At 29.1% G+C, this 12,667-nt stretch overlaps 1 protein-coding gene and 1 long non-coding RNA gene across 2 annotated transcripts; both read right to left on the reverse strand.

The window, feature by feature from the left end:
* Positions 1-1,696: 1,696 nt before the first annotated feature.
* On the reverse strand, positions 1,697-3,066 carry LOC110700496 (defensin D2-like). The gene is made up of 2 exons (XM_021878045.1): positions 2,923-3,066; positions 1,697-2,215 (listed from the first exon to the last, which is right to left on the reverse strand). Exons 1-2 carry the CDS (start codon positions 2,984-2,986, stop codon positions 2,028-2,030), a joined length of 252 nt encoding a protein of 83 aa, XP_021733737.1. The 5' UTR covers positions 2,987-3,066; the 3' UTR covers positions 1,697-2,027.
* Positions 3,067-8,782: 5,716 nt separating this feature from the next.
* On the reverse strand, positions 8,783-10,633 carry LOC110700497. The gene is made up of 2 exons (XR_002507222.1): positions 10,325-10,633; positions 8,783-9,247 (listed from the first exon to the last, which is right to left on the reverse strand). It is a non-coding gene; the product is annotated as an uncharacterized LOC110700497 (long non-coding RNA).
* Positions 10,634-12,667: the final 2,034 nt, after the last annotated feature.

The following is a 12,667-nucleotide window of genomic DNA, read 5'->3' on the forward strand; positions in this document are numbered from 1 at the left end:
ATAATAATGATAATAATAATAACAACATTAATAATAATAACATTAATAATAGTTTAAATAATAATGTTAAAATCTGCTCTGCTCGGCTATCCTGAAATCTGCTTTGCTGAAATTTAATCTGCTCTGCTCGGCTATCCTGAAATCTGCTTTGCTGAAATTTAATCTGCTCTGCTCTGCCCAGAATCTCAAAAAAAACTGGGTCTGAGTCCCTTATTTTTTTGTGCTATACTCATTATTTTTTTTCCCATTTTTTTTTAGATATATAGAATCACATATTTACTCTCGTCATTTTTTTCCAATCAAAAATTAATAAAGTGTCATTAGTCTTATGGAGCAAAAAATAAGGAATGAACGGAGTACAATATAAAAACTCTTTAGTCTATACCCATAACCAAAAGCACTACAATTAATTTTTGTAACTCTAAACAATTATTTGGCAAGCACGTACCAGTCATCATAAAAGGCTACTCGGTCAGTTTTATGGGTTACTTGGGGCCTGTTCTCTTCCGTTGAAATTCAGTTCAGTTCAGTTCAATTCAGCTCCTAATTTCCTTCTCTTATAAAATATTCAGTTCAGTTCAGTTCAATTCAGCTCAGCTCAGTTCAATTCGGTTCAGTTCAATTCAGTTCGGTTCAGTTCAATTCAGCTGAATTCAATCAATGAGAACAGGTCCTTAGTCAGTATTACATACGGGATCGATTATTACACGGTCAATATATATTACAAGGGATCTAGGTTGCACGAGAACAGATACGGATACAAAACGAATACATACAAAAAACGTCAATCTCAATATAGGAGACAATGATACAATATGTTAAAATTTATATAACATGCTTTGTTTTTTTTTTTTAATCAATATTATTTAAATATCATATTACTATCATATTTTAATGCCAATAAAAAATTATCAGTTTAATCGGTATATTTGCCAAGACGTAACTTTGATCATTTATATCTTTAATTGTTAATTAGTAAAAATTATAACAAAATTATATTATGAAACTAGACACTATGACAAATCTAACAATATAATATAATATCATTTATTTATTTTATAAAGGTGAAAAAATTAAGTCTACCATGATATGTGAATAGTGCAAAAATTAAAAAAAAAAAAAAAAAAAAAAAAAAAAAAAAAAAGAGAGAGAAGAAAGTCAATAGTTTGGATTATTTTTGTTAATTTTTCCTTTAATATAACAAGGAATTACGAAGGCATCCATACTATTAACTTTTACCTTATATATTTCTCTTACTTTCCTTAAATTTTCTAAAAACAAGTGTTAAAAAAATGAGATAGCGAGACAAAAGGCAAAAAGGTTGTATCATATATAGTAGGACACGGTGTCAAAATTTCTGAATATATACATAATAAACTTGGATACAGTTTTTAGGTGTACATGTTCGAGATGTGTTGTCACGTGTCAAATTAGTATCAATGTTACAATACAGACACGATGGTTACATAAAGTGTCCACGTATTTTAACTAGAGATTATTCAGTCAGTGTTATAATAATAACTTTATTCTTTTATAAGAGGCCAATTGCATACAAAATGTGCGGGAATAATGACCAAAGTTTTCATTGTGGAGCGAAGGTGACATGCTCGTAACAAGATAGCATGTAATATTTTTGGATTTTAACAATAACAGTCACGTTAATACGTTATGGATAAAAATTCATAAAAGACTGGGCTCAACTGCTCAAAGCTTGCATGCATGGCTCCATTCATGCAAACAATTTTATTATTCAACAATAACCTCCCTCTTTTTTCACGAGGACAACACTACTTATACATTACATATTAGTAGCTTTAATTTCACCACATTACCATTTCAACAACACAACGACAACACAACAACATAAAGCAACAACAATTGCAAGATGCTACTACATGGAGCTAGCAACATAATCGTACACGTACCCTAGCATCGTCTAGGCTTAATACTTAATAGTTCAAACAAGGAAACTATTAATTAATTCCAGACGAAGAGAGTATGTACATCATGGTAACGATGGAGCATTATTAAGCATGGGTGCAACAAATGCATCTTCGGCGAAGACCATGGCAATTTCCAGCGGGATATCCTTCATACCTGCAAACGGTGTCACAGTTGGAGTCCCTTGAGCAAGGTCCCCTGAATGTTTTACTTGGAGATTTGCATTTCTTCCTGCTAAATATTCCAGCTTCTGCCTTTCTTGGACCCGCGTCTTCTGCTCGCCACATAATCAACAACAAAATTGTTTAAATTTACTGCTTTGTATAGCTTTAATTTTTTCAATCTACTACTTGTAATTTCGTAAATATTATCCCAAACAACATTGCTTGCTCGAATAATGAAATCTTCGTAGTCATACTAAATCAACATGTAAATGTAACGTAACTAGGAAAATGAAGATATTATCAATTTCGTGTTATTTGTGGCCTTATTAAACATATCAAATTGTATTTTAATCATAAACAATATTATAATAACGATTAACCGATTATATTGTTTATCATTACAACATTATAATAGTTATATTTCAAACGACCACTGTAATATAGGCTCACTTTAATTTGTAAATCAAAGCTTAGCTTGATACTTTGCATGCATGCATGAGATTGAACTATTGAAGTAATGCTACGGATTACTGTATAATGACTCCCTTTCTATTCGATATGTCTAAAATCTAATAATATAGCATAAACTATTTCGGTTTTTTAAAAAAAAAAAAATTGGTAATTTTATCCATATATTACTATATGTACGTATGTACTTCTACACTAATTAAATTGAAATGAACCTACAATTGAACTTCAACACATTAACGTATAGTTTGATACTATCATATATAAATCATAGCTCGATAAATAATAAACCAAGTGTGGTGCTCAAAATAAAATTTGAAGGAAAATAAAGATAGGATGGATTAAGAACCTGTTGACAAGACAAGTAAGCACACAAGGAAAAGCACAGCAATTTGCCTCATTGACATCTTCATAATTATCTTTATAGAATTATAGAGTATGATATAAATGTATAAGATGATAACTAACACAAACTAACGATTATTTATAGTAGAAAAAAAATACACTATTGAAAAGGTTTAAAGGTATAATGCCGAAATAATATGGGACACTATTATTATGTCTTGGTGCTAAAAAGCTTCTGACGAGGCAAGTGTTAAGTCTGTTTAGGCCCAAAGCCCAATGTGCATCTACCGACATATTTTGTGTGTGGTATTTAGATGACCCGATTGATGAAATATCTAGACTAAACGCTTGGTCTACGTGGTTCGAGTATTTAGACCTATCAATAATGATAATTGACCATACTCGAGAGCATCTAAATTGACTAAAATTGAGATGAAAAATTCAGATCTTATGAAGTCATTTTGAAATTGAACTTTACACTTGTAAAACAAACATTATACGAAGTATAGATCAAGTATATGTGTCATGAATATGACCTCTTGACAAGTATCGTCTGATCTGATTTATAATTTTTTAGAACCAAAGAGCTCGTTCTAGCCTAGCATGGATTAAATTCAACTTTTACGAGTACTTACAGGTTACAACACATCAATCCCACAATGATTGATTAGTTTGAAAGGTTTACTTTCATATGTAGGTGATTTAATTAATAGGGTATTTATGTCATATTTGATGACAAATTGTTGTCGAGGTCATGCCAATACATACATGTATTTAAAATGTGACTACTTAGGGCCTGTTCTCATACGTTTATTTTTAGTTCTGTTCAGTTCAGTCCAGTTCGGTTCAGCTCAGTTCAGTTTGGTTCAGTTCAGTTCAGTTTTGTTCAGTTTAGTTCAGCTGAGTTCAGTCAATGAGAACAATCCCTGGCTTACTTCTACTTTGTTAGAGCTCGATGTCTCTTCCTAAAATTTGAATAAGAGTTATAAGACGGGTGATGAGAATCGATCTCATGATTCCTTAAAATCGAAAGAAAAGTTCTATCTAGCTGAATCCCTCACTTTTCCCTAACATTTGTGAGATTTATCAATAGCTCTTATAATTCTACCTTACCTCAAACCATATTAAATTTGAGCTGCATACTATTAATTGCATTCAACTGTAATTAACACTTATGAGAATAAATGAGAAAAACAATACGAAACATAACAAGTACGAGTATATGTTTTTTCCCGTGTACTCCGTATAAATTAAATATATAGCAACAAAAGATACGGAGTAGTCAAAGAAATGTGTATACTATAAATAGTGAAATAATACATAGTTACAATTAGAACGTTAAATCTCATATCAATATATCTTCTTCATTATCATCAATTGAACGTTTAAAGTGTGACCACATAAAGTTTTTTTTTTTTTTTTTTTTTTTTTTTTTTTTTTTTTTGGCAATTAAAGACGAGTGTTTGATGGTGCATTATTTACTGTTATGAGTACGTAAATTTTTGAAATGTGCATGTCGGCAATGAATATTTAGTGGTCCTCCGTCCTACTTCCCCAACTTTATATCTTGGATATTTTCTAATTTTCTTCTACCTTTTGTCTTCTATATCAATATGACAATATCAATGGATGCTTTCTCCTTTAAACACTAATAATCATACCCTACTTTAAATTTTCCTTTTTCTTTAATACTCGACTAATTACTAAATTAATTTTCCCCTCAAAAAAATTTTTAAAAGGTAGTGAATTATTTGATTATTATAATATTATTTCCAATAGCTTACAATATCGTCTAGATATTTCTTCTTACAACTCATTTAATGGTATGAATGATTGTCCTCCACCAACAGTTCACCCCAGATAATAAATTAAATTAATGGGACTATTACTATACGTAGTACAACACCTCGTTAAGTCGTTTTCAAAAGTTATTTACGTTCAAATTTTGTACGAGTACTTCGTATCAATGTTTTCACCAAAAAAAAATATACGTAGTACAAAGTACATACTACGTATTTCCGTATATATATATGTTTAACATAAATAAATAAATAAAATTTACATAGATGTCAAATTTTAACAATTTATAATCATTAATATATTCAGTGGTGTATGAGAAAAAATTGCGGTTATTATGATAATTTGCTAATTACTCCGTAATAAAATATGCAACAAGAGAAAATTTTCAAGATCTATGAATATATGCTTCAAACGTAAATTCAGCTCAAATCCAATTAGAAATAGAACAAGTATACAGTACAGATCCTTTGAACTATCCTTATTTATACGGAGTATCATCAAATAGACAAATACATGATGAATACATCATATTACTCATTAGTCATTACTACTACTTCCGTTAATTATTATGTGCCATAAAGAGATATTATTTTTGAAACATAAAATATTTCGTTGTTGCACATAATACTTAACGGAGGTTATAGTTGCAAATATTACAGATATTGACTACTTAGTATTATGGAATACTTGTTTAGTTAACTTATCAACCATGAGAATATTGTGGTATAGTATTATTTTTATAAACAACTAAACTATAAAAGCTTAAAAATATTGTAATGGTCAACTGAAATATGGATACCATAATGTATTAATGATTATTTAGATCATTATTGACTTAATTTAATTTTCTTCAAGTAATATACGAAGTATAAAGTACTGCGTATATATTTCTTTATTTTTGGTATAAAATATATAGTGATAGAGTATAAAAGGTATTCCTAGATTAAATTAAATTTTCAAAAATTATTTTACATTAAAGATGTTAAAATATTAATTGTGTTCCCCGTCAAATATATACTTCCCCCGTTCTTTTTTTATTGCACCATGCATGAGGGATTTCACGCTTGCCAATAAAATTTTTTTAACTATTAATGTCTTCAATTATACTTTTGTAAAAATTATAAAAATTTGATATTTAAAAAGAATATTTCGAGACGTATCTAACTAGATCCCACATGACTATATTTTTCCGAATGAGTAAATCACAAATGATGGTCAAAGAAGATTAAGTGAATAGTGTAAAAGTCCTAATGGTGCAATAAAATAAAAACGGAGGAAGTATATATATTAGTTGTACTGTGTTCAGATTATAATGTGAAAAAATAAACCAATTATATTATTTTATTATTAAAATACTATAATAATCATATTTCAAACGTCCGCTATAAAAAGAGGGATACCCAGTCAATTCCTCAAATAAATCAAATTTGTTTATATGGGAGTATAATTGTCTTTTCAAGTAGCAGTGGAAGGGTATATGCGTCTTTTCATAAACTAGTTGAGGGGCACATGTGTAATTTCCTCACCAAACGATAAAAGGAAAAAACAAACAGTAATTGGACAGCTCACCAAAAATACTACTACCTCCGTTACATATTATTTGCAACGATTTGACATAAAGTAGAGAGGAAAAATGCCTAATCGTTGCACATAATATGTAACGGAGGTAGTATATAAATGACCTTGCCTTTTCAATATATTTACAAAATATCATCAGATTAACAAAAATTCGTTTATCTAACAGATTAACTAGTGACAAGTTTGTTGCATGCTTTCCCTTCTTGTTACTTTCGCACGAGATACACAAAGTCGCAAAGTAGACATGGACATTCCCTCAAAAAAAAAAAAAGTAGACATCCATTGACTTTAAGCCGCGCAAGCTGCGCAACATGCCAACATACCTTATCTTAACGCCATCCACGCATAGCGGCATAGGTAGATCTAATAAGGGGCCTCTGAGTACGACTGTGTCCCACCATTTTGGCAAATTTTATACAATAAATTGATACTTGTTATAGATAGAGTATGTAGTCAATTCTAACTTCAATTCACAAGTATTCAAACTCCATCCTTTAAATTCTAATCTTTTTTATTTTATTTTTAAAAAAACATAAAAAAAAAGTGTGTTAAAAAATAATGACTCATGCCGGAAAGAGTGATACATTCTCTTTTATTTCATGCACTATATGATTTAACACGGGCATATTCTAGTTTATTTACAATAAGAAAACAAAAGATAACAAGAAACATGCATTGAATTTACAATTAGTTAATTTATACTCTGTAATTTAATAATTTAGATTCGCCTCTTACACGGACGAAAAAAAAAAGAATGTTAATAATGTAGACTTGCTAAGTTGCTATTGTTAATGTTTATGCAGATGCATACAAATATAAATTTTTGTATACATCAATAATGAACTCACAAATTACATCCATCACACATAATATCTAAGTTATGTTAATGTTTTCATATAATCATACATATTAATGTTATGATAAGATGATTTTAACTTAACCACCTCGGGGATTTTTAACTAGCTCCCAAAATCAAATTGTTTATGCTACAAAAATAAGTTCAAACCAATGTACCCCAAGTTTTGGGGCATTGCCCTACAACTCTAGAACTAGAGTTAGTTGCCCTTAACCCCGCACAAACGAGACCCTCGTGCCAAATCGTCCTCAAAAAACATATAGGTTCAAGATATGTTCTATCACTTAAGACCTTTTGAGTTATTGTAGTCCTTCCATAGTTCCATCGTTTTCATCTAATCACTTTCAATTGGTTCAATTTTAAACTTTTATATTTTCACTTTGAAAAACCTATTGTTCTTTGAAGTTGTACCAATTTGCATGTAATCTCCCCCTCTTGGGTAATTTCCTTTATAATTTTATACACTAATTTTATTTAACTTTCACCATATACACTCTCATTCTACAATATTTCCCTTTTAAAGTAAAAACAAGTACCATAATATAATTTAAATGCAACATGTAGGGATCCAAACCTTTTATCGTATAAATATGACAATCGATATAATAATCCATTATTTATAATACTCTGTATTATATAAAAGTTGATAAGTTGAAAGTATTTCGTATTATATATGTAATAAATATAATACTGCCGGACAGTTTTACAATGACTACAATAAAATTGTAGCCACTACAATAACAAAACCTACACCCTTGATTATCATTATGTAAATTAGAACCGTTGATTTAAGTTGACCATAAAAAATACCAAAAAAAAAGAAATTTAACTATTTTTTCCTTAATCCTCTACACAATAAACTACTCCATTCCCTCAAAAAAAAAATGAAACTACTCCATTGATAAATTTTACTTCGTATAAAGTACGAAAAACAAAATAATGCACTTGACTTGGTTTCAAAAAAAAAAAAAAAAAAAAAATGCTCTTAACTGCTTAATATGAAATCCATCAATTAGTACAAGAATTATGGAGAGCAATAATTCAATCATTATGAACTGTATAATTATTCTACGGAGTATATATGTATCAAATTAGCCATGTAACTGGAATAAAACTATCCAATGTATAAAAATCATATTCCTTTTTTCTAGGTTAGTTGGTAGTTTTCCATTGATTGTTTTTTGGTTATACTTTGATCCATCCATCCTCCATACCTATCTAATGGAGATTTATGTTGAAGGTGAATACTTTGAAGAGTTGAAACTGCATCAATGGCAGTGACAAAGAAGTTATTTTTTTTTTATTTTTTTCTTTTTTTTTTGTAAAAAATAAAGTAGTTTTTATAATTAATTATAATTTGGAAGTCAAATATATGAATGGACAAGATTAATCATTAATATTTAAACGGTTGAGATTGAAAATAGTTATAATGGCTACATTTTTAATGTAGCCGTTGAAAAGTCTTCCAATACTGCCTCTGTTTATAAAAAAAATATAGCAATCAAAGGGTGGAGAACGAAGTGTAATAAAATTCTCACCCTCAATGTCCCCCTAATTAAGATTTATCTCACAATGATCTCAGTTGTAAGATACAATCTTTATCAATAATAGATCAAGTATTATTTATATAAATACGTAAATAAAAGAGATGACATGATATTAAAAGTACAAATACAAAGATACAAAACCGTCCATATTATTACACACAATAAGCCGGCTAGTAGCCTTCAAGCAGTATATCTTTTACGAGTATCAAGCCTTAATTTTTTTTTTTTACATCAACGTACTTTTTCTTGTAAACATAAGGAGCAAGAAAAGAAAAGGAAACATTAATAGACTATCCTCACGAGGAAAACTCTTAATGCAACGACAACAACTGCAACGTACGTAGATGAATGGACGATAACATGACTTGTGAATTATTATTCACAAGGCCTGCTGCACATGCATCTTCTACGAAAGCCTTGACAACTTCCACTAGGAAATCTCTCAGAATTGCAATTTGATTCACAATTCCTGCTGCTAACGCATATTCCTTTGAATGTGTGACTAGGAGTAGTACATGTCCTTGCTTCTGCTATTTTTGGCGCAACCTCTATTTTTTCCCCCAATTATAAAGGAGAAATTGAACAAAAATAAGTCAGATTAGAGTAGTGATAGACAGAAATTAAATTCTTTTTTATTATAAATTAACTAATTAAAACAATTAAAAATTATACATATTCTCAATTAATGATTGTATCATACTATTATCATTATCATAGCTTTTATGTTATTACCACATAATTTTAACCATTAAATTGAATTTCTATGACATGGTTGTACCATTATAAAAAGTTGACATTCAAAACAAGACATCAAAACAAACCCTTTTTTTTCTTTTCTTTTTTTTCATTATTTGTGTTTGTGTTTGTGTGTGGTATGTGACTTTCTAGAGATGGATAGAGATAATGTTTTAGATAAGATAATAGAAGTTGCTTTTTGAGGTATGATAGTCTTTGAAAGTTTGAAGTAGACAACTATATTTAATATAGAGACTTAATATTCTAATACTCTTTATAATTCATTGGAGATGAATGAGAATATAAAGAAGGGGTTAGAATTAAACTACAAATCAAACTTTTTTTTGAAAATTTAATAGTTTTAACTAGTACTTGTATATTCTAAAGAACGGCTATAAAAAAAATTTATAGTTTACTCTAAAGAATAACTTCCTCTATTATAGTCACAATAAAGTTTAATAAGGGTTAAAAAAAAGTTTAATATGCAATGAATTAGTCCACGTTATCAAATACTCTTTGTAATTTTTTTGTCTTCGTTTTTATTTGTGAGTTTGTGACCTTTAATAACATAGTACGTCAGTATAGTGAGGTACATATACTATTGTTATGCAAACAAGGATAGTATAAAGCGCATGGTATTTTCAGAAAATATACCATGAGAGACTGAGAGTTACGTTTATACTAATAACAATAATAAAAATAAAATTGTTACGTAGTAGTATGAGAAATTAAAGCACTATTGTTTCCTCTTTGATTCAAAATATCATAGCCCTTAATTTTGTATTGCATAATAATTAAATCTATTTTTTCAAAGGAAAAATATATATTGTGGAGCTAGAATATACGAGTACTAGGTAAAACTATTAAATTTTCAAGGGAGGAGAAAGAACCTGCTGCCAAAACAAGCAAGAGCACCAGAAAAATTGCCTGCTTCATATTGATGATATATATTTTGTAAAAGAGCTATAACCTTTAAGATTAGGATAGTGTATGTTTGGTGATGCTAATCAACACAAACCAAAACCTATTTATAGAAGAAAAAAGTTGAAAATAAAATAAAAATAAAAATCTATGCCAAATAATATTTGTACATTTAATAATACTCATTTGTCTTGACGTGCAGTGGCGGATTTTGGCCGAATACATAATTAGAAAGACTGAAATTTAATATTTAATCTCTTGCTCAGATCTAATCACTATGTTCCAATATTTTATAAATAAATATAAGTTATTTTATTTCATTTATTAATTAATTAAAATAATTTATGGAGGGCCAGGCCCCGAATGACTCTGGTGGAAGGTCCTTTGTTGACGTGGAACATCATTATTATCTCAACCAAAATGCAATGTTACCGACACATGAGTTATCCTAGGATCCTAGCAAATGATAAGAAGGTGACTTATGTTGTTGTGACAAATGTAAGATCGAAATATTAGCGGAAAAAACAATTTAAAACACATGTAGAATTATTTTTTTTTCGTCTTACGACTTTTAGCTACCACAATTTTTTAAAATGGATGGTTGAGATTATTATTTTTGATTTATTTTAATTAGTAATTTTAATTAAAAATATTAAAGAATAATTTTTGGAAGATAAAAATATATTTAAACAATTAAAAAATATTTTTAATTAAAATTACAAATTAAAAAAAAAAATAAATAAATAAATAATCTCAACCTTCCATTTTAAAAAATTGTGGTAGTCAAAAGTCATAAGACTACCTTAGAATCATCAGTGTTTGAAAATTCTAATGTAAGTAGGTAAAATGACAGTTTTTAACATTAATCTCGGATCCTAGAATTTAAGAAATATTGATTATAGGGTTTGTTGGGATGAATTATAGTTAGTACATAAGATTTTACACTCTCAAGTTGAATCACTCATGAATGTCATGATGAAATATCGATTCAAATCATATTTTGACATAGACTCTTCTTTTCACCTTGGTCTAATCTAACTTCCTCTATCAGTTTTGAAACATCGGTTACAGTTGACCTAACAATGACCATTAATATCTCTAATCAAGGGTGGAGCCAAGGGAGGTCTGTTTGCCCCATTCTCAAAGCTTGTATTTTGAGATAAAAACTACTAGTAAATGTAATGGTAATAGATATACTTGAGTTGATTTTATAACTCTATAATGAAGACATTCTCACTCGTGGTTGGCGGGCCTTGAGTTCAATTCCCCTAACTTGAAGGTATTTAAAATTCGTTTTTGGGCCATTTATACCTCTCTCTTTCTTATTTATCTAAATGGCTTGATAATTATGACCCAGTCCATGAAATGAAAAAAAAAAAAAACAATAAAGTTACAATAATTATAATATAGCCTATGAGCCTGTTTTCTTACGTTGAAATTCAGTTCAGTTCAGTTCAGTTCAATTCATTTCAGTTCAGTTCAGTTCAATTCAGCCGAGTTCAGTCAATGAGAACAGGTGCTAAATCTCATACACACATGCTTTTAAAGATCAGAGTGCGTCTACAACTTTAAAGAATTACATAAAAATCTGTAAAGATGGAGTTGTCCATTGAACTTATATGGTACAAATTCTCTAATTCTCCTTAGCTTTAAAACCGAGTAGTTCACTTTTAGCTTATTTAATATGCTACATATATAATTTTTTTATTGATTTCAAGTTGATTGTTATTAATAATGAAAATCGAGTTTCAAAAGGTGTAAAATGAGTTCATGTAAGTTTACGCCCCAAAGGATCACTCATTATATCTTAAAAAATTAGTTCTTTTCTCTCTTAAAATTCTCCCAGAACACCCGGCCCTTAAGATTAACAAACCTTTTTTTTTTTTTTAAAGGTTAGATATCCTTAGAATCGAGAAATACTTTAATAACTCCATTATATGTACAAGATATAGGACTTTATTTTCCACTTTTAGCAAAGTGACTAGCAAATTAAACGACTTTATAATTTCCACTGTTAGCAAAGGGACAACAAAAAGATTATCCTCCACTTTGATTATTAGTGAATGTGGTCATTTATTGAATAAAAAATAATCATAACAACAACTAATAGTAATAATTTTCAGAAAAGATCTAGTTCCATTAGAATTGAAGCACTGATACATAAGCCTTTATTAAACTTGCGCATGTCGTTAATCAATACTATGCTCCTCAGTCCTCATACAGTAGTACTTAATTACCGACTAATGAAGCTATAATGATTAACTTCGATAATTAGTGCACACTAATTCATCTTGTTTATCTAGATGCAAAGG

This window comes from Chenopodium quinoa, unplaced genomic scaffold (genome assembly GCF_001683475.1).
Source record: "Chenopodium quinoa cultivar QQ74 unplaced genomic scaffold, ASM168347v1, whole genome shotgun sequence".
Classification (NCBI taxonomy): domain Eukaryota; kingdom Viridiplantae; phylum Streptophyta; class Magnoliopsida; order Caryophyllales; family Amaranthaceae; genus Chenopodium; species Chenopodium quinoa.

Excerpts from the sequence above, each read along its gene's own strand:
- LOC110700496 (XM_021878045.1), bottom strand. The coding sequence starts at position 2,986 with ATGAAGATGTCAATGAGGCAAATTGCTGTGCTTTTCCTTGTGTGCTTA. Across the intron at positions 2,216-2,922 it reads CTTACTTGTCTTGTCAACAG|AAGACGCGGGTCCAAGAAAG; the intron begins GTTCTTAATCCA and ends TGTGGCGAGCAG.